This window comes from Coregonus lavaretus (genome assembly GCF_964263955.1).
Source record: "Coregonus lavaretus genome assembly, contig: SUPER_35_unloc_1, whole genome shotgun sequence".
NCBI classification, from domain to species: Eukaryota; Metazoa; Chordata; class Actinopteri; order Salmoniformes; family Salmonidae; genus Coregonus; species Coregonus lavaretus.
Genome location: NW_028167181.1, coordinates 841907 through 865747, shown reverse-complemented (window position 1 = coordinate 865747; position 23841 = coordinate 841907). Strand labels below are relative to the sequence as shown.

General features: G+C 43.2%; 1 protein-coding gene across 1 annotated transcript in view; it reads right to left on the bottom strand.

Moving 5' to 3' along the window:
* The window catches only part of hpgd (15-hydroxyprostaglandin dehydrogenase), a 35948-nt gene that overhangs the window by 5620 nt on the left and 6487 nt on the right, over window positions 1-23841 (bottom strand). The window contains exon 5 of the mRNA XM_084188494.1: window positions 1924-2000. Coding sequence (XP_084044620.1) covers window positions 1924-2000 — 77 coding nt within the window. The remainder of the gene's footprint in view (window positions 1-1923; window positions 2001-23841) is intronic.

Genomic DNA, 23841 nt, shown 5'->3' with positions numbered 1-23841 from the left:
ATAGTCCCCCATTTTATCCCCCAAGTATTGGGACAAATTCACTTATACGTGTATTAAAATAGTCCAAAGTTTAGTATTTGTTCCCATATTAAATCGCTCACAATGACTAAATCAACGATTCATTCAGGATTATCTGTAATCATGGTAATCATGGTAGCAGCCAGATTAATGTAGAAGTGTTTAGAAACATATTCTATTCTTACTTACAATAAAAGTGACTCCAAAATGATACAATACATTATTTACCATTAATTTCTATTGGGCACAAAATAATCTGAAACACAACCAAAACAAAACAGCAAAAAATAAAATGTAGTCATTGCGTGCTAGGAACATGGGACCAACTACTAAACTTTTTACTACTTTAATACACATAAGTGAATTTGTCCCAAGCACTAGAAAAAAAAGCTTCACTGTCCCAATAATTACATTTGGAAAGTACTCAAACCCCTTGACTTTTTCCACATTTTGTTACGTTACAGCCTTATTCTAAAATGGATTACCCCATAATGACAAAGCAAAAACAGTTTTTTTTTATGTTTGCAAATTGTCTTCTTTGGCATGACGCTACAAGCTTGGTACACCTGTATTTGGAGAGTTTCTCTCATTCTTCTCTGCAGATCCTCTCAAGCTCTGTCAGGTTGGATGGGGAGCGTTGCTGCACAGCTATTTTCAGGTCTCTCCAGAGATGTTCGATCAGGTTCAAGTCCGGGCTCTGGCTGGGCCACTCAAGGACATTCAGAGACTTGTCCAGAGCTACTCCTGTGTTGTCTTGGCTGTGTACTTAGGGTCATTGTCCTGTTGGAAGGTGAACCTTTGCCCCAGTCTGAGGTCCTTAGCGCTCTGGAGCAGGTTTTCATCAAGGATCTCTCTGTACTTTGCTCCAATTATCTTTCCCTCGATCCTGACTAGTCTCCCAGTCCCTGCCACTGAAAACATCCCCTGCTTCACCGTAGGGATGGTGCCAGGTTTCCTCCAGACCTGACACTTGGCATTTGGACCAAAGAGTTCAATCTTGGTTTCATCAGACCAGAGAATCTTGTTTCTCATGGTCTGAGAGTCCTTTAGGTGCCTTTTGGCAAACTCCAAGCGGGCTGTCATGTGCCTTTTACTGAGGAGTGGCTTCCGTCTGGCCACTCTACCATAAAGCCTGATTGGTCTAGTGCTGCAGAGATGGTTGTCCTTCTGGAAGGTTCTCCCATCTCCACACAGGAACTCTGGAGCTCTGTCAGAGTGACCATCGGGTTCTTGGTCACTTCCCTGACCAAGGCCCTTCTCCCCTGTCCGGGCAGCCAGCTCTAGGAAGAGTCTTGGTGGTTCCAAACTTATTCCATTTAAGAATGATGGAGGCCACTGTGTTCTTGGGGACCTTCAACGCTGCAGACATTTTTTGGTACCCTTCCCCAGGTCTGTGCCTCGAAACAATCCTGTCTCGGAGCTCTACGGAGAATTCCTTAGACCTCATGGCTTGGTTTTTGCTCTGACATGCACTGTCAACTGTGGAACCTTCTATAGACAGGTGTGTGCCTTTCCAAATCATGTCCATTCAATTTAATTTACCACAGGTGAACTGCAATCAAGTTGTAGAAACATCTCACGGATGATCATTGGAAACAGGAAGCACCTGAGCTCAATTTCGAGTCTCATAGCAAAGGGTCTGAATACTTATGTAAATAAGGTATTTCTGTTTTTTATTTGTAATACATTTGCAAACATTTCTAAAAACCTTTTTTCACTTCGTCATTATGGAGGTATTGTGTGTAGATTGATGAGGAAATGTAAAAATATATATATTTTAGAATAAGGCTATAACGTAACAAAATGTGGAAAAAGGGAAGGGGTCTGAATACTTTCCGAATACACTGTATGTGGAACGGCTAGGGGTACTTGAGGAGAGGTTTGGGTGTGTGTGTTAGAACTCACCGCTATTGCTCTGGAAAAGCCTATCACCCCGTGCTTTGTGGCTGTATACACTGGCTGATGGGGGGAATGAAGGAAAGCTGAAAAAGAAAGAAAGAAAGAATAAACCAAGCATACAGTCATTATAACTCACCAACATACTCCACATGCTACCCATTTCAATCTCAGGCACTTTTCATTGACGGCGCTTATCAACAATGCAATTACTCCGATTTAATCACTACCACATGCATTTGTTAGTAGTGTTTCTAAAGTCATTGTTACAGAGGTTACTTGTCCTCTGTGTGTGTGTGTGTGTGTGTGTGTGTGTGTGTGTGTGTGTGCGTCTTAGTGGATTCTACCAGTTTTTACTGAGATCCTATATCGCTTGCTAGAAAATAATGAGTACTGTAACTTATTCTCTATGCCTTTCCCGTCATGGAAAAACACAGGATCCTCCAAGGCAAAGTATTTATCCCTATTTCGCTTAATTCAAACATGAAAAAGCATTGTGTGTGTGTGTTGGGCCGGCTGTCAAGTTCTGTTTAAACTAGAACAATCTCCAGAACCTCGCTTCCCCCTCCAAATAAAGGGCTCAACTTCCTTTTATGGACACATAAAACCTTCATCTTGTGAAAATCAATCATTCATTTTCCCCTTTAAAAGGGATAGAGCCAGGGCAAGCCATAAGAGAAACCTGTTTCTGAAACTTCTCAACACCTTTGTATAAGATAACGGAGGTGGAATAAGATGGAAAAATCCCTCTGGGAACACAGTCAAATCAAAGGGAATTGAGCTCAAAGAGAATGTTTACATGCTAAGTAGAACCATATAGTGTTCTTCGGTTTGTCAGCGTAGGTGAACCCTTTTTGGTGCTAGGTAGAACCCTTTGCAGAGGGTCTACCATGTAGGGTTCTTCGTAGAACCCCTTGTATATGGTTCTACCAATAACCATTTTATCATCTAAAGGTTATTCTTAGAACCCACTATGAATGGTTCCACCAGCCTTTAAAATCAAATTATTTATGAAGAGATCTATCTATCATAAGGCGTTTCGTTGACGGCCTAGTTAAACCCTAACCCTAGTGGTGTTAGGAAACCCCTGGTTTATAGGCCACGTCAGGCCTGCAAGTCACATCATGCTGGCTTGCAAAGTGATGTGTAATTCCTATTGGAATCCTGCCAGAGTTACGAAATGTTTTTAATCAACCGCAACCTGCATTCAGAAACATTGCCAGGGTAGGGAAGTTTGAATACTGAGACTACCTCAATGATCTAAACCGGAACAACCATCTCAGTAACAGGTGCAATAAGTCCAACTACTAACTGATTGTTTTAGTTTAAAAATAAATATGTTATTTATCTTTGTGTAGCATAAAATTATTAAACCAATCAATGTTCATGTAAAAACACATTAAAACAAACAATTCTGAAAATCACCCTGTAATAGAGCATGCTTGGAAATATGATATATGGTTGTATGTAGAACCCTTCTTGCCTTCCAAAGAACCCTTTTGGCCTTCCAAAGAATCATCAAAAAACCCTTTCTTCCAAAAAGGGTTCTTCCAATCAAAACGCATCTTGGTAGAACCAGATCACACCACAAAAAAACCTTTCGGAACCCTTTTTTCTAAGAGTGTGTTAAAATGAGTTTCACTATGAGAACTCCCAAAGCACCCATGTGTTCCCGCTGAATTTCAGTCCTGTAGGAGAGGGCATATGGCAGCTGGAATTGTATAGGAAACATTGTATACAGTCTTAACTTCAAATCTTATTGTCACTTCAGCTAAAAACAGACACTAAAGTGACAAGGAGAAAATGGATCTATAGGAGCCACAGGTTTACTGCTGGGACACACAGGAAGGAAAGTATGCGCAATAACACGACAATGTGTGGTAATTTATCATAAAACACAACCAACCATTATCTTTCAGTTTCAGGCATACTTGTACTTCCCCTTATGCCTAACCAGCTCGAATGGAGTGCTGAAGACATTACAAACGTCAGAAAGCTCTTCCCTTATTTGGAACTACAGTGAACTATAGAGTGGCTTGCGAAAGTATTCACCCCCCTTGGCATTTGTCCTATTTTTTGCCTTACAACCTGGAATTAAAATTGATTTTTTGGGTGTTTGTATCATTTGATTTACACAACATACCTACCACTTTGAAGATGACAAATATTTTTTATTGTCAAACAAACAAGAAATAAGACAAAAAAACAGAAAACTTGAGCATGCATAACTATTCATCCCCCCAAAGTCAATACTTTGTAGAGCCACCTTTTGCAGCAATTACAGCTGCAAGTCTCTTGGGGTATGTCTCTATAAGCTTGGCACATCTAGCCACTGGGATTTTTGCCCATTCTTCAAGGCAAAACTGCTCCAGCTCCTTCAAGTTGGATGGGTTCCGCTGGTGTACAGCAATCTTTAAGTCATACCACAAATTCTCAATTGGATTGAGGTCTGGGCTTTGACTAGGCCATTCCAAGACATTTAAATGCTTCCCCTTAAACCACTCAAGTGTTGCTTTAGCAGTATGCTTAGGGTCATTGTCCTGCTGGAAGGTGAACCTCCATCCCAGTCTCAAATCTCTGGAAGACTGAAACAGGTTTCCCTCAAGAATGTCCCTGTATTTAGCACCATCCATCATTCCTTCAATTCTGACCAGTTTCCCAATCCCTGCCGATGAAAAACATCCCCACAGCATGATGCTGCCACCATTATAATTCACTGTTGGGATGGTGCTCTCGGGGTGATGAGAGGTGTTGGGTTTGCGTCAGACATAGCGTTTCCTTGATGGCCAAAAAGCTCAATTTTTGTCTCATCTGACCAGAGTACCTTCTTCCATATGTTTGGGGAGTCTCCCACATGTCTTTTGGCGAACACCAAACGTGTTTGCTTGTTTTTCCTTTAAGCAATGGCTTTTTTCTGGCCACTCTTCCGTAAAGCCCAGCTCTGTGGAGTGTACGGCTTAAAGTGGTCCTATGGACAGATACTCCAATCTCTGCTGTGGAGCTTTGTAGCTCCTTCAGGGTTATCTTTGGTCTCTTTGTTGCCTCTCTGATTAATGCCCTCCTTGCCTGGTCCGTGAGTTTTGGTGGGCTGCCCTCTCTTGGCAGGTTTGTTGTGGTGCCATATTCTTTACATTTCTTAATAATGGAATTAATGGTGCTCCGTGGGATGTTCAAAGTTTCAGATATTTTTTTATAACCCAACCCTGATCTGTACTTCTCCACAACTTTGTCCCTGACCTGTTTGGAGAGCTCCTTGGTCTTCATGGTGCCGCTTGCTTGGTGGTGCCGCTTGCTTAGTGGTGTTGCAGACTCTGGGGCCTTTCAGAACAGGTGTATAAATACTGAGATCATGTGACACACAGGTGGACTTTATTTAACTAATTATGTGACTTCTGAAGGTAATTGGTTGCACCAGATCTTATTTAGGGGCTTCATAGCAAAGGGGGTGAATACATATGCACGCACCACTTTTTTTTTTTTTTTTTAGCATTTTTTGAAACAAGTTATTTTTTTCATTCCACTTCACCAATTTGGACTATAATGTGTATGTCCATTACATGAAATCCAAATAGAAATCCATTTAAATTACAGGTTGTAATGCAACAAAATAGGAAAAACGCCAAGGGGGATGAATACTTTTGCAAGGCACTGATCTTTGGCTGAACTGGAAGAAAATACTAGTTTGACTACAGTATTTTTGATGAACTGTGTCTTAATAGGTTATTACAGTACAACACTGAAGCAAAGGGGTTAAATGTAAAAAGCCTGCTAAAGTCCAACTTTTAGACACTTTCACCTTTTACCCTCGTGGGAATTGGCCTATATGGATAGGGCTATATTGAGATGTTTCTTACAGAAGAAATATGAAAATGCATAACCATTGTAGCAATTGAAAGGGAACAGTTTGGAGATAATGGAAAAACAGTTCACTTGACACAAGACTGAATCCAAACTGTTGATTTGATCTGCATTTTACATTTAGTGTACTTTTCGCTGCATTTGTTGATAACGAAATCTGAAAATACTCTGGATACATTCAGTAACATGATAGAATATTCCTGGAAAATGTGGAGTAGGTGCAACATAAGACAAAAATGACAAGGGTTTGAGTGAGAAGATTAACTGGTGTCTCCAAGTGGCCACACACCTCTCCAAAGTGTGCACAGTTCCTAAGCAATTTCAATGCACTTTTATGACTCAAAGAAAAGTCTTAAACTATAAAGGTACATTTGTGAGCTGTCCTAGCTGTGCCGCTGAGGAACTAGCACACTTGTAGCTGTTTTGTTTGGAACACAGCCCTCCATCCCGCCATCACACAATTACTGTTGTTGTTTACGCAATCCAAAAACAGTCCATTATAAATCACAATCAGGGTCAGGTGGGCATGATTTGAAAGCTTGTTCTATTGCCAACATAACTAGCTAAGTTATAAAATACGATCTTAGAGTGTTAAGCTTTCACAAGGAAACAGATCGTAATTTTGGTGCGCACAGAAAGGAGTCAAGACTCATGCGTGCATTCAGGTGCGTGTGATGCAGTGAATTTTCTTCCCAGTAAACAAACATAGGCTCATTCTGTTCAGAAGAACCCAGGATATAACGCCATGTCATCTTGCAACTGTACATCAAACATAGTGATCATAAACGTTGACACTGTATATGGACTCACAGGTGTTTGGCTTGCTTGTATGACATCAAAGCGGTATTTACTATAATCTTCCATGTCTCATCTTTCAAAATACATCCAGTCCTCTTAATGTACAGCAGTTCCCCTCACCCAGACAACAAAAAATTTGCAAAAGTTGCACAATTACTGAAAGGTATGGAGGCAACTTCTTGTTGCGAGCGGTGCTCAAGTTCAGAATGGCTGTCAGTCAAAACCCATACAGCGCTGTGAAGCGCAGAGCCAGAACCCTTACTGTATAGCCACTACATTCCAATTTAGGCACTTATTAGTGCCCAAATCTGCCATTTTCAACTCATATACAGGTACGAGTGTAAAGGGCTACATGATTTAAAATATATTTTACAAACTTTTTAACTGACTTTTCCTGACTTTCCCAACTCACTCTGCTTGATGTATAATGTGCAGTTCTCTCTATTGTAGCTTTGACTTGGTACTGTGTTGCTGTTGTTGTCCTTTTTAAATGTATACATCCTCTCGCCTGCAGCGTTTTATTCTCAGCAATGACGTTGTATAATTGTTGGGTACTTTTACCTCCAGAGTCTTGATTGATGCATAACAAATCACATCTAGTATTATTAATGACAGTCTATAATTTCACTGTACGGCTTTTTGGGAGTTCTAGAGTCTACAAGAACACAACATGATGAATAATCCCACACCACATACAAAAAGCTAAGCTAGGGACTCTTGGACTAAACACCTCCCTCTGCGGCTGGGTCCTGGACTTCCTGATGGGCCGCCCCCAGGTGGGCGGCAGTGTGTCTGCCACACTGATCCTCAACACGGGAGCCCCTCTGGGATGTGTGCTTGGTCCCCTCCTGTACTCCCTGTTCACCCACGACTGCGTGGCCAAGCACGACTCCAACACCATCATTAAGTTTGCCGGCGACACAACGGTGGTGGGCCTGAGCACCGACAATGATGTGACAGCCTATAGGGAGGAGGTCGGAGACCTGGCGGTGTGGTGCCAGGACAACAACCTCTCCCTCAACGTTATCAAGACAGGGGAGATGATTGTGTACTGCAGGAAGAGGAGGGCCGAGCACGCCCCCATTCTCATCGATGGGGCTGTGGTGGAGCGGGTCGAGAGCTTCAAGTTCCTTGGTGTCCACATCACCAACAAACTGTCATGGTCCAGACACACCAGGACAGTCGTGAGGGGGGCACGACAATGCCTATTTGACATGGGTCCTCAGATCCTCAAGGGATTCTACAGCTGCACCATTGAGAGCATCCTGACTGGTTGCATCGCCGTCTGGTATGGCAACTGCTCGGCATCCGACCGCAAGGCGCTACAGAGGGTGATGCGTGCGGCCCAGTACATCACTGGTGCCAAGCTTCCTGCCATCCAGGACCTCTATACCAGGCAGTGTCAGAGGAAGTCCCTACAAATTGCCAAAGACTCCAGCCACCCTAGTCATAGACTGTTCTCTCTGCTACCACATGGCAAGCGGTACCGGACTGCCAAGTCTAGGTCCAAAAGGCTCCTTAACAGCTTCTACCCCCAAGCCATAAGACTGCTGAACAGCTAATCAAATGGCTAACCAGACTATTTGCATTGACCTCCTCTTTTTTTACGCTGCTGCTACTCACTGTTTATTATCTATGCATAGTCAATTTACCCCTACCTACCAATGTTCCCCGGATGTCGATTAAAGCAGTCCCCTGCACCTCTCTGATTCAGAGGGGTTGGGTTAAATGCGGAAGACACATTTCAGTTGAATGCATTCAGTTGTACAACTGACTAGGTATCCCCCTTTCCCTTTCACTTACATGTACATATTACCTCAATTACCTCGACTAACCTGTACTCCGCACATTGACTCGGTACCGGTACCCCCAGTATATAGCCTCGTTATTGTTATTTTACTTCATTTAGTAAATATTTTCTTAACGCTTATCTTTCTTAAAACTGCAATGTTGGTTAAGGGCTTGTAAGTAAGCAGTTCACTGTAAGGTCTACACCTGTTCTATTCGGCGCATGTGACAAATAAAGTTGATTTGATTTGAAAAGACAGCCTGTGTGTGTGTACGATGTACCTGAGTACTGCTATTGGCGAGGACATTCTCACCTTTACTGTTAAGGCGAGGCTGCAAGTTCTACCCACGAAATACAACCTAGCCCTCAGGTATCCTGCAAACCATGATCTCTTCTGTGTTTTACACCCGGAGTTAAAGCACACATACAAACATCCTCCACTACGAATGGTAGTGATGGATCGGGGTGGGCCAGTACTGGGGCTGAGGTGAACAGACCCCTCAGGTTACTGAAAGCCCTGTCAGCCTCAGCAGACCAGCAGAGCCGGGACGGCCCATCCTTCAACAGAGATGTAATGGGAGCTGCGACCTTGCCAAAGCCCCGGATAAACCTCCGATAGTAGATGGCGAAACCAAGAAAGCGCACCAACTCCTTAACCGTGGTTGGAGTCGGCCAATTACACACGGCTGAAATGCGATCTCCCTCCATCTCCACACCTGAGGTGGTAATGCGGTATCCGAGGAAGGAGACCGACTGCTGGAAAAACAGACACTTTTCTGCCTTGGCATAAAGGTCATTTTCCAACAGCCGGGTCAGCACTTTGCAAACCAGGCACACATGCTCGGCGCGCGTAACGGAATACACCAGAATGTCATCAATGTAGACCACTACACCACGACCAAGCATGTCCCGAAACACCTCGTTCACAAAGGACTGGAAGACGGATGGAGCATTCATCAAACCGTAGGGCATCACCAGGTATTAATAATGCCAGTCATCCCCCTTTCACTCATCCCCCTTTCGAACACGCACCAGGTTGTACGCACTCCTGAGATCTAATTTGGTGAAGAAGCGCGCTCCATGCATTAGTTCGATCACTGAAGGAATGAGGGGGAGAGGATAACTAAATCGTATCGTCTCCTTGTTCAGTGGTCGATAATCAATGCAAGGGCGCAGACCGCCGTCTTTCTTCTTCACAAAAAAGAAACTCGAGGAGGCGGGTGAAGTGGAGGGACGTATATACCCCTGGCACAGAGACTCGGTGACGTATGTTTCCATAGCCTCCGTTTCAGCCTGTGACAGGGGATACACATGACTCCTGGGAGGCACAGCGCCTACCCGAAGGTTTATCGCACAATCCCCCGCCCGATGAGGTGGTAACTTGGTTGCCTGCGTTTTAGAAAACGTGTGCGCCAAATCGAGGTATTAGGGGGGAATACGCACGGTGGAGGTACTGTCTGGACATTCCACCGTGGTTGCACCAATGGAATTACCTAGACACCTACCCTGACACTCTCGCGACCACCCCGTGAGAACCCTCTGCGGCCATGAGAAGGTGGGGTTGTGGAGTGCTAACCAAGGGATTCCTAATCCCACAGGGAAAGCAGGAGACTCAATAATAAAAAAAAGTGACTTGCTCACAATGAGTCTCGTGGGTAATCATGGTGACTGGTGCTGTAACTTCCCTAACAAACCCGGACCCTAATGGTCGACTATCAAGTGCTCTGATGGGGAGTGGAATGGATAGGGGAACCAATGAAATGCCTAAACTGTGTGAGAATGCCCTGTCCATAAAGTTCCCAGCTGCGCCTGATCGACTAGCCCTTACACTGGGGAACTACCATGTGATCAGGAAAGTAGATGGGTAGGGTACAGTGCACAGCAGAGGGCTCTGAACGAGTGTGGGTGTTCCAGTGCGCAACACAGGCGCACTGGAACAAATACAGGCACACAGGGAAAATATACCCTGGCAATACAAAGTACAGGTAGCTCCACTGAGCTCCACTCATCTCACATGAAACAATCACCCACAAGGACAAGGGGGCAGAGGGAACACTTAAACACATACTAATGAGGGGAATACGAACCAGGTGTGTGTAATTGACAAGACAAGACAAATGGAATGATGAGATATGGAGCGGCAGTGGCTAGAAGGCCGGTGACGACGAACGCCGAAGCCTGCCCGAACAAGGAGGGGAGGCAGCTTCGGAGGAAGTCGTGACAGTACTGCTCGGTTTCAGCAGTTATGGGCAGCCTAATTGTGTGGAGAAGGTGCTTTTGGTATCCTTAAAGTGCTCTTGTATCCAAGACCTTTAAAAATGTTTGAATCCTTCTAAAATGTATGTGTGTGTTTTCCTTCCCCCAAAATGCTCCAAGATTATTGTCAACTGAAACCCTGTGTACATTTCAGGTTATTCTCCTCTTACCACACATCATGAAGAACAGGGTGAACCAAAACAATGATTTACGTCAAACATGCTGCAATCCAATATACAGTGGGGAGAACAAGTATTTGATACACTGCCGATTTTGCAGGTTTTCCTACTTACAAAGCATGTAGAGGTCTGTAATTTGTATCATAGGTACACTTCAACTGTGAGAGACAGAATCTAAAACAAAAATCCAGAAAATCACATTGTATGATTTTTAAGTAATTAATTTGCATTTTATTGCATGACATACGTATTTGATCACCTACCAACCAGTAAGAATTCCGGCTCTCACAGACCTGTTAGTTTTTCTTTAAGAAGCCCTCCTGTTCTCCACTCATTACCTGTATTAACTGCACCTGTTTGAACTCGTTACCTGTATAAAAGACACCTGTCCACACACTCAATCAAACAGACTCCAACCTCTCCACAATGGCCAAGACCAGAGAGCTGTGTAAGGACATCAGGGATAAAATTGTAGACCTGCACAAGGCTGGGATGGGCTACAGGACAATAGGCAAGCAGCTTGGTGAGAAGGCAACAACTGTTGGCGCAATTATTAGAAAATGGAAGAAGTTCAAGATGACGGTCAATCACCCTCGGTCTGGGGCTCCATGCAAGATCTCACCTCGTGGGGCATCAATGATCATGAGGAAGGTGAGGGATCAGCACAGAACTACACGGCAGGACCTGGTCAATGACCTGAAGAGAGCTGGGACCACAGTCTCAAAGAAAACCATTAGTAACACACTACGCCGTCATGGATTAAAATCCTGCAGCGCACGCAAGGTCCCCCTGCTCAAGCCAGCGCATGTCCAGGCCCGTCTGAAGTTTGCCAATGACCATCTGGATGATCCAGAGGAGGAATGGGAGAAGGTCATGTGGTCTGATGAGACAAAAATAGAGCTTTTTGGTCTAAACTCCACTCGCCGTGTTTGGAGGAAGAAGAAGGATGAGTACAACCCCAAGAACACCATCCCAACCGTGAAGCATGGAGGTGGAAACATCATTCTTTGGGGATGCTTTTCTGCAAAGGGGACAGGACGACTGCAGCGTATTGAGGGGAGGATGGATGGGGCCAAGTATTGCGAGATCTTGGCCAACAACCTCCTTCCCTCAGTAAGAGCATTGAAGATGGGTCGTGGCTGGGTCTTCCAGCATGACAATGACCCGAAACACACAGCCAGGGCAACTAAGGAGTGGCTCCGTAAGAAGCATCTCAAGGTCCTGGAGTGGCCTAGCCAGTCTCCAGACCTGAACCCAATAGAACATCTTTGGAGGGAGCTGAAAGTATGTATTGCCCAGCGACAGCCCCGAAACCTGAAGGATCTGGAGAAGGTCTATATGGAGGAGTGGGCCAAAATCCCTGCTGCAGTGTGTGCAAACCTGGTCAAGACCTACAGGAAACGTATGATCTCTGTAATTTCAAACAAAGGTTTCTGTACCAGATATTAAGTTCTGCTTTTCTGATGTATCAAATACTTATGTCATGCAATAAAATGCTAATTAATTACTTAAAAATCATACAATTTGATTTTCTGGATTTTTGTCTTAGATTCCGCCTCTCACAGTTGAAGTGTACCTATGATAAAAATTACAGACCTCTACATCCTTTGTAAGTAGGAAAACCTGCAAAATCGGCAGTGTATCAAATACTTGTTCTCCCCGCTGTAGGAGCCGTCTGTCAGTCAGTCAGTTAGTCAGTTAGCCAGTCATTGCATAACTGCCAGTGAAGGAAGAAGCCTGTACCGAACACTTCAGCGGGTCCACCTACATTCCAAAGTTCCTTGTCCCATTAGAGGCAGCTGCCATTTAAAGTGTGGCCTGTGAGCGCCTGCAGCTTTTTGTTGCGGTTGTACATCAAGCATCATCTTGCCAACCGTTTCTTTTCAATGTTAAAGAAAACAAACTGATGTCATGTCAGCAGTGTTTTGGCTTTGGGGGTAGAGATAATGTGTGATGTTGTTGTCCCTTGTAGCTAGCCTATCTACGGGTGAGAGCGTTCTATCACTGTAACATAATCAGGTTTAGAGCGATTAAAACAATATTTAGCATATTTATATATTTTCCCTTTCTGTAATACATTTCCAGTGTTCTATTTATGACACTCACGGTGCAGGTTGATGGTCACTAGACTTTAGACTGAATGTTATGGATTACTCTCATATCTGTTGATAGTGATTGACGCCAGACTGGAGGCACAAGGACACACTGATTATTCACTGTTGTATTGATGGCCTTCTGTGGACACGGATTATGTAGCAGCTGACAAAGCCACTGCCTTTGTTTTGAACTGCGAGCCTCTCAGGCTGGTGTTTACAGAACATTTGGTTTTGTCTGATTAGAATATAAAGGGCCTGTCTCCAAGAGGCCAGTTTGAAATGTTCTCTGCTTCTGTGCTGGAGGTGTCTCCCTGTTGCAACTTGTAATAAACCAGATTGTTTTTCAATTCTCTTTTCTTTAGTCCGCCTGGACATTCCTATGAGGATGGGATACTAAGGTTTTCAGCCATGTTCGTTTAGTGATCTTGCTTTTGTTGTAATTTACTTGGTTAAAGGTGATGTAGGTATAAGAAACTTCTGGAGTCGTATGACAGTGTGGTCTGTGGGTAAAGCTTGCTCCTCCAGTCAGCTGCATGTGTGGTTTGTGTGCTGCAAAACACTGAATTCGGGAAGGGTGTGCCTGGTTTGACCCGGGTGGGGTTCCGAGTACATGAGTGCTCTGTGAATATCGATAATAAACAACTTAAAACCTCAAGTGGCATCGGCCACTCGGTTTTAAATACCACACAATTGGGAGAGCCCTCTGGGACCAGGGATTATCAACCCCTGGTCTCCTTTACATACTGCTAGCTAGGATACAGTGCTACTGTGTGCATAGTGTGTAGCAGGGTGGTTATTTTGGACAAGAAAGGCATAACCTCTCGTGGGTAGAGGCTGTGTGGAGTGTTCGTTTGTTTGTTTGTTTGGTACGGTTGGTACCTCTGTTTTTGGTGGTGTCAGAGTGCGGGCCTGTTCACCGTAGGTGAATTATACGGTCGCACTTCTATGTCTGGTCCATTCCGGATCCTGTTCTCACGTTTTAGGTTGTTGGTTCACTTTTGTGACTGACTGTATTCTCTCCCCCAAATCTACACTGGTGTTGCTTACCAAGACGACATTGAATGTTCCTGAGTGGCCTAGCTACAGTTTTGACTTAAATCTGCTTGAAAATCTATGGCAAAACTTGAAATGGCTGTCTAGCAAAGATCAACAACCAACTTGAGAGAGCTTGAAGAATGTTAAAAAGAATAATGGGCACATTATGCGCAATCCAGGTGTGCAAAGCTCTTAGAGACTTACCCAGAAAGACTCACAGCTGTAATCGCTACCAAAGGTGTTTCTAACATGTATTGACTCAGGGGTGTGAATACTTATCTAACCAAGCTAGTGTTTCATTGTTCATTAATTCGTAATAAATGTTAGAATTTCTACCACTTTGACATTAGAGTATTTTGCGTAGATCGTTGACCAAAAATGACAATTAAATACATTTTAATCCCACTTTGTAACAACAAAATGTTGAAAAAGTCAAGGGGTGTGAACACTTTCTGAAGGCACTGTATCGGAATCACCCACAGGCATGGTTGGGGAATGTCTTGTTTTGGTTAGTAGCATAACTTTCACTTATCTGCTAGCGACAGCACTGAGGAATAGCATCTACAAGCAGCTTAATGATGGAATATGATGTTACCAGCTGCACAGGGATGTGTTTACGCATCTGTACAATATTTGGATGATCTTGGACATGGACAGTGTCATTACAACTGCACAGAGATACCCCAGCAGGCGCAACTTGTTGAAATGAGGTCAGTACAACCACATTTGGTTGTAAACTAGTTTAAATTACGTAATTTAAACCAGCCTTGCCTGTTGTGCTGGGACAACTTGAATTGGAAGCTTCTCTCTCTCCCTCTCGAAACTATTAAGCGATGAGTAATGAACGAGGAACGAGAGAGAAAGAAACAAAAAAGAGAAAGAAGCTGCTGAGACAGAAAAAATAACTTAAAAAAACATCACAGGAAGAAATAAAGGTAAACCTCAGCAGGAGAGTGATCAACCTCCAGTCTCCACCCAGGTGTTAGGACAGTCATGTCAGTCCAAAGTTCAGTTGGAGTTTGAATTCCAGCCCAGGATCTTATCAACCTACATGGAACTCTTTCACAATGCTCTCTCTAGTTGCTCAGTGTGTCAGTTTGGGGATTAGGTCCAGTGTACCAAACAACCACAAAATCCTGTCATCTAACATCATCTATCATCCAGAGAACAATATTTCACCAGAACCCAATTGATATCAACACATAGACAATGCGTATGAATGAGCCCAATGACAGACTCATATGTCTCGCTTGTGATAACCATATAGTCTAGATTACATTTAGATTTATGACATCTGGGAGATTCTTGGCCCATGGTTGTGAACTGAGCCGGTGATATTTCTTCCTTCTCTCTGCAGACCAACCTTAGGGAAACTAACTTGGAGTTGACTGGGCTATTGTTTTCCATGCAGGGATAGATACACAGTGTCAATGTAAAGTGTGACTGAATAAAGTCCCATGGAATATTTAGCGGAGAATCATCTTGATACTATACGGTTTGTGAATTGGCTGAGGGAGAATGGAGTTCAGGTATATCTGTGTCAAAGTGCATACTGAGAGAGAGAGAGAGAGAGAGAGAGAGAGAGAGAGAGAGAGAGAGAGAGAGAGAGAGAGAGAGAGAGAGAGCTACAGACAATTATACAACCACCTAAAAGGAAGTCATCACCTACAGAGAGATGAACCTGGAGAAGAGTCCCCTAATCAAGTTGGTCCTGGGGCTCTTTTCACAAACACAAACAGACCCCACAGAGCCCCAGGACAGCAACACAATTAGACCCATCCAAATCATGAGAAAACAAAAAAATAATTACTTGACACATTTGAAAGAATTAACAAAAAAACACCAAACTAGAACGCTATTTGGCCCTAAACAGAGAGTACACAGTGGCAGAATACCTGACCACTGTGACTGACCCAAAATTAAGGAAAGCTTTGACTATGTACAGACTCAGTGAGCATAGCCTTGACATTGAGAGAGGCCGCCGTAGACAGGCTATGTGCACACCACCCCCAAAATGAGGTGGAAACTGAGCTGCACTTCCTAACCTCCTGCCAAATGTATGACCATATTAGAGACACATTTTCCCTCAGATTACACAGACCCACAAAGAATTCCAAAAAAAATCCAATTTTGATAAACTAACATATCTACTGGGTGAAATACCACAGTGTGTCATCACAGCAGCAAGATTTGTGACCTGTTGCCACAAGAAAAGGGCAACCAGTGAAGAACAAACACCATTGTAAATACAACCCATATTTATATATTTTCCCTTTTGTACTTTAACTATTTGCACATCGTTACAACACTGTATATAGACATAATATGACATTTAAAATGTCTCTATTCCTTTGGAACTTTTGTGAGTGTAATGTTTACTGTTCATTTTATATTATTTATTTCACTTGCTTTGGCAATGTAAACATGAGAGAGAGAGAGAGAGAGAGAGAGATATATATATACAGTGGGGAAAAAAAGTTTTTAGTCAGCCACCAATTGTGCAAGTTCTCCCACTTAAAAAGATGAGAGAGGCCTGTAATTTTCATCATAGGTACACGTCAACTATGACAGACAAATTGAGAAAACAAATTCCAGAAAATCACATTGTAGGATTTTTAATGAATTTATTTGCAAATTATGGTGGAAAATAAGTATTTGGTCACCTACAAACAAGCAAGATTTCTGGCTCTCACAGACCTGTAACTTCTTCTTTAAGAGGCTCTTCTGTCTTCCACTCGTTACCTGTATTAATGGCACCTGTTTGAACTTGTTATCAGTATAAAAGACACCTGTCCACAACCTCAAACAGTCACACTCCAAACTCCACTATGGCCAAGACCAAAGAGCTGTCAAAGGACACCAGAAACAAAATTGTAGACCTGCACCAGGCTGGGAAGACTGAATCTGCAATAGGTAAGCAGCTTGGTTTGAAGAAATCAACTGTGGGAGCAATTATTAGGAAATGGAAGACATAGAAGACCACTGATAATCTCCCTCGATCTGGGGCTCCACGCAAGATCTCACCCCGTGGGGTCAAAATGATCACAAGAACGGTGAGCAAAAATCCCAGAACCACACGGGGGGACCTAGTGAATGACCTGCAGAGAGCTGGGACCAAAGTAACAAAGCCTACCATCAGTAACACACTACGCCACCAGGGACTCAAATCATGCAGTGCCAGACGTGTCCCCCTGCTTAAGCCAGTACATGTCCAGGCCCGTCTGAAGTTTGCTAGAGTGCATTTGGATGATCCAGAAGAGGATTGGGAGAATGTCATATGAAACCAAAATAGAACTTTTTGGTAAAAACTCAACTCGTCGTGTTTGGAGGACAAAGAATGCTGAGTTGCATCCAAAGAACACCATACCTACTGTGAAGCATGGGGGTGGAAACATCATGCTTTGGGGCTGTTTTTCTGCAAAGGGACCAGGACGACTGATTCGTGTAAAGGAAAGAATGAATGGGGCCATGTATCGTGAGATTTTTTGTGAAAACCTCCTTCCATCAGCAAGGGCATTGAAGATGAAACGTGGCTGGGTCTTTCAGCATGACAATGATCCCAAACACACCGCCCGGGCAACGAAGGAGTGGCTTCGTAAGAAGCATTTCAAGGTCCTGGAGTGGCCTAGCCAGTCTCCAGATCTCAACCCCATAGAAAATCTTTGGAGGGAGTTGAAAGTCCGTGTTGCCCAGCGACAGCCCCAAAACATCACTGCTCTAGAGGAGATCTGCATGGAGGAATGGGCCAAAATACCAGCAACAGTGTGTGAAAACCTTGTGAAGTCTTACAGAAAACGTTTGACCTGTGTCATTGCCAACAAAGGGTATATAACAAAGTATTGAGAAACTTTTGTTATTGACCAAATACTTATTTTCCACCATAATTTGCAAATAAATTCATAAAAAATCCTACAATGTGATTTTCTGGATTTTTTTTTCTCATTTTGTCTGTCATAGTTGACGTGTACCTATGATGAAATTTACAGGCCTCTCTCATCTTTTTAAGTGGGAGAACTTGCACAATTGGTGGCTGACTAAATACTTTTTTTCCCCACTGTATATATATATATATATATATATATATATATATATATATATATATATATATATATAGAGAGAGAGAGAGAGAGAGAGAGAGAGAGAGAGAGAGAGAGAGAGAGAGAGAGAGAGAGAGAGAGAGAGAGAGAGAGAGAGAGAGAGAGAGAGAGACAGAGACAGAGAGAGCGAGAGCGAGAGAGACAGAGAGAGAGAGAGAGAGAGAGAGAGAGAGAGAGAGAGAGTGAAAAGAGAGAGAGAAGTCACCATCCTCCAGGTTATCTACTGAGAACAGCCTCCCAACAATACAGTCTGTTTTCTGATCAAATGAAATTTCGCACTGGAAATTTCAAGCACAACATTCTCCAGTTGCATTTACAAGTGTTTCATTACAGAAACGTAATTTAACTTAATGTATTACCTTTGTCATTGTCAAGTAGCATTTCAACAAGCACACCCATGGCTGGCTCTAGCCTTTTGGGGGCATAAGTGAGATTTAGTTGGGCCACCCTCGGGCAAACCACTTTAGTGGCCCCCCTTTCAACGGCGGATAGAAAAATGTACATTTTAAAGTTAATTTCCTGCAATTCTACACATTTTGCCATGACTTATGCCATGTAAATGATATCTGAGTGAGAGTGACTAACAAAATCAATGGGGGCCATCTGGAGGTCAGGGGCCCTGGGCACGTACCCAGCATGCCTGGTTGGTATTCGGCCATGATTACTACAAGTTTAGATAGCTGGCTCGACTAATTTACCAAACTTTTTTAATTTTTTGCTGACATGGCTAATTCAGTGACTGTCAGTGACGGACATAACAAGAGACAAATTGCTGATGCATAATCACATTTCGAACTTGCACCTTGTATATTCTACTATTCTAACTCTTAACAGTAAGTTGAGACCCCGACTGAGTTCCAAAAAAACAAAAAAAACATAGATAATTATTTTGGGGGGAGCATTAGCTTATGTCGCTTATGCCTGGAGCTGTGCCTGCACAGACCAATGATATTAGATAAAATAATGTTGACATTAGGCAAGAGCATTTAACTCAAGTCCACTAGTACTATTGCACAAACTGTGGATCTTGGCACAGAAGTCACAACACCACATGACCACCACAGCCCAGTGTTAGGTTTATCCACCAGTCCGGACTCTGCACTCTGTCAGCATACATGTTAGTTCCCTGTATCCGCGTGTTCAAGAACCCAAAGGGGTCACGGGAAGGCAAATCTCTGCTGCTTACCAGACCAGGGGCCTCATTTATCAACCATGCATAGGCACAAATCTGTGTGCAAAGTGTGAAATTGATCAATATGAAAGTTTGCTTGAGAGTGTGCGTACATTTACGCACAGCCATGACCATGCGTACGCACAGGACCAAGTGGTGGATTAAGGGAACTGCTTGTTAAGCGTAAAATGGGGAACATATATGTTGAAAATGTGTGAAATTGGGAGAGTATTAATTAAATCATTTTTTGGTTTTCTTGCATTTCCTTTGTGAATTCATGAAACATACAGTTGACGTCGGAAGTTTACATACACCTTAGCCAAATACATTTAAACTCAGTTTTTCACAATTCCTGACATTTTATCCTAGTAAAAATTCCCTGTCTTAGGTCAGTTAGGATCACCACTTTATTTTAAGAATGTGAAATGTCAGAATAATAGTAGAGAGAATGATTTATTTCAGCTTTTACTTCTTTCATCACATTCCCAGTGGGGTCAGAAGTTTACATACACTATATTAGTATTTGTTAGCATTGCCTTTAAATTGTTTAACTTGGGTCAAACGTTTCAGGTAGCCTTCCACAAGCTTCCCACAATAAGTTGGGTGAATTTTGGCCCATTCCTCCTGACAGAGCTGGTGTAACTGAGTCAGGTTTGTAGGCCTCCTTGCTCGCACACGCTTTTTCAGTTCTGCCCACAAATTGTCTATAGAATTGAGGTCAGGGCTTTGTGATGGCCACTCCAATACCTTGACTTTGTTGTCCTTAAGCCATTTTGCCACAACTTTGGAAGTATGCTTGGGGTCATTGTCCATTTGGAAGACCCATTTGCGACCAGGCTTTAACTTCCTGACTGATGTCTTGAGATGTTGCTTCAATATATCCACATAATTTTCCTTCCTCATGATGCCATCTATTTTGTGAAGTGCACCAGTCCCTCCTGCAGCAAAACACCCCCACAGCATGATGCTGCCACCCCCGTGCTTCACGGTTGGGATGGTGTTCTTCGGCTTGCAAGCCCCCCCCTTTTTACTCCAAACATTATGGCCAAATAGTTATATTTTTGTTTCATCAGACCAGAGGACATTTCTCCAAAAAGTACAATCTTTGTCCCCATGTACAGTTGCAAACGTAAGTCTGGCTTTTTTATGGCGGTTTTGGAGAAGTGGCTTCTTCCTTGCTGAGCGGCCTTTCAGGTTATGTTGATATAGGACTAATTTTACTGTGGATATAGATAATTTTGTACTTGTTTCCTCCAGCATCTTCACAAGGTCCTTTGCTGTTGTTCTGGGATTGATTTGCACTTTTCGCACCAAAGTACGTTCATCTCTAGGAGACAGTACGCATCTCCTTCCTGAGCGGTATGACAACTGCGTGGTCCCATGGTGTTTATACTTGCGTACTATTGTTTGTACAGATGAACGTGGTACCTTTAGGCGTTTGGAAATTGCTCCCAAGGATGAACCAGACTTGTGGAGGTCTACAAATTTTTTTTCTGAGGTCTTGGCTGATTTCTTTTGATTTTCCCATGATGTCAAGCAAAGAGGCATTGAGTTTGAAGGTAGGCCTTGAAATACATCCACAGATACACCTCCAATTGACTCAAATGATGTCAATTAGCCTATCAGAAGCTTCTAAAGCTATGACGTCATTTTCTGGAATTTTCCAAGCTGTTTAAAGGCACAGTCAACTTAGTGTATGTAAACTTCTGACCCACTGGAATTGTGATACAGTGAATTATAAGTGAAATAATCTGTCTGTAAACAATTGTTGGAAAAATTACTTGTGTCATGCACAAAGGAGATGTCCTAACCGACTTGCCAAAACTATAGTTTGTTAACAAGAAATTTGTGGAGTGGTTGAAAAATGAGTTTTAATGACTCCAACCTAAGTGTATGTAAACTTCCGACTTCAACTGTAGCTTGACATGCTATATAATTTGACCACATCAGTAAATTTGTTACAATAATAATCCATATAAAGTACAGTAATTTGTTAAATGAGAGGAAGTGAAACCATTGTTGACATATTATAAGACTGAGATAATGGGAAATCGCATGAGAGATTGTGACCTTGCTCTGTTGGAAGATTTGGCACAGGTGGGACTTTTTCTGCATTAAGTACAGATTGGCTCATTTACATTTTACACTTACATTTTTAGTCATTTAGCAGACAGTCTTATCCAGAGCGACTTACAGTTAGTGAGTGCATACATTATTATTTTTTATACTGGCCCCCCATGGGAATCGAACCCACAACCTTGGTGTTGCAAACGCCATGCTCTACCAGCTGAGCTACATCCCTGCCGGCCATTCCCTCCCCTACCCTGGGCCAATTGTGCGCCGCCCCATGGGTCTCCCGGTCGCGGCCAGCTACGACAGAGCCAAAAAACAATCTCCTATAGGATTTTTGCGAGGATTTAAGACCTACTTTAAAAAAGGCAAACGCATAGCCTACAATTCCGGTGCACATCCAAGTGCTATCCACCCTCGAGTTTTTGGCAACGGACACTTTTCAGTGGGAGCTTGCTGATTGGAATCTCACAGCCCTCGATGAGCCAATGTTTTCGATGCAATCATCAGCAAAACAAACATTATTTATCAATGGTTATCTGTGGGTATGACGCTTGTAGGATTGTTTGATAAATCACACTTTTTTCTATGCGTACGACCATTCTAAATTCCGTTCGTAAGTAGTATTTTAGAATAGTTTCTACGCAATATTGATAAATGAGGCCCCGGGGTTCAAATACTGTCTGAAATCATTTCAAATACTTTAGCGGGTGCTTGATTGAGCTTGCCCGTTGCAATGGAACCAATACAACAGTCTCAAAAGGGTAGCTACCGGTAACTTTTAGCAACTGTGGTTAGCTGTTTCCAATGTTATTTCACGCTTAAGAGTACCTGTAATTGAGCCAGCTAGCTGCCACCTTCAGCTGTTTTTCTAACCTCATTATCATTAACGTTAGGTGGTTGGTAGCTGCTGTACTTAATTTCGGCTACTGATTGCAGTCTGCCAGTTTGGCTTTATACATAGCTTGGGCTTTGTCGAGTAAGGCTTAAACTATGTATTTAGATTGTACTATAGGTAGGCATCGTGGGCTGTATATTATTAAGTAGTATAGGTAGGCATCGTGGGCTGTTGTGGGTAGCTGTTGTGTAGTTATTGTAGGTTACTTTTGTATTCGGCGGTGCCGGATGTAGCATGAAGCTAGCTAGCTAACTCACCTCCTGGATTAGCTGGCGAGTTGCTATTAGCAACGGTTGCAACTAAAAACAATATCCTTTTAGCCAGCTACATTCGTTCGCAGCGACGCCGTTTTTCAAACAAAGTCAACACAGTAGCCATTGCTAGCCAGCCAACACTACCAGCAGGCTGTGGTAGCTAAATACAATATCTTTGTGCTAGCTACCCAACGTTTAATCGTTGCTGCGTTATGAAAGGTAAGCTTGGCTTCTTATATGGTGTTGAGTTAAGCTTAAACCATGTATTTAGATTGTAGGTAGGTATTGTAGTTTGGTATTATAGGTAGCTTACTCAGGTAGTTATTGAAGGTTATTGTAGGTAATTATTGTAGGTAAGGACTGTATTCGGCGGACTCCGGCGAAGCACGAGGCTAGCCTACCCACTACTTGGACCAACAAAGCTAGCTAGCTAGCGGGTAGCTACTGGTAACTTTTTGCAACTATGGTTAATTGTTTCCAATGTTATTTCATGCTTAAGAGTACCTGTGATTGAGCCAGCTAGCTGCTACCATTCAGCTGTTTTTCTAACCTCATCCGGGGCATTAACGTTAGGTGGTTGGTAGCTGCTGTACTTAATTACAGCTACTGATAACAGTCTGCTGTAGTTTACAACAATTCTAATTTCTAAAGTGGAAGTTGGGAGAGTTTTACTCGGGTGGTTCAGTGAAACAATTATAGTTTCTGAGGTGGAAGTTGGGAGAGTTATATATATATATATATTTTTTGGTGAGGGAGGCCTGCTCTCTCCTTTCCCTGATGTTTAGTTCATTTCATCCCGATCTCCTCTGCATTATTGTAGCCATCTGCTGCAGCCTGTCAACTATGCCTCTGCCTATCCCTGTTCTCTCCTCTCCGCACAGGCTACACAAACGCCTCACACCGCGTGGCTGCTGCCTCTCTAACCTGGTGGTCCCTGCACGCACCACACACCTGGAGTTCCAGGTCTCAGGCAGCCTCTGGAACTGCCGTTCTGCCGCCAACAAGGCTGACTTCATCCCAGCCTATGCCACCTTCCAGTCCCTCGACTTCCTGGCACTGACGGAAACATGGATTACCACTGAAAACACTGCTACTCCTACTGCTCTCTCCTCGTCTGACCATGTGTTCTCGCATACCCCGAGAGCATCTGGTCAGAGGGGTGGTGGCACAGGAATCCTCATCTCTCCCAAGTGGTCATTCTCAATTTTTCCCCTAACCCATCTGTCTATCTCCTCATTTGAATTCCACGCTGTCACAGTCACTAGCCCATTTAAGCTTAATATCCTTGTCATCTATCGCCCTCCAGGTTCCCTTGGAGAGTTCATCAATGAGCTTGACGCCTTGATAAGTTCCTTTCCTGAGGATGGCTCACCCTTCACAGTCTTGGGGGATTTCAACCTCCCCACGTCTACATTTGACTCATTTC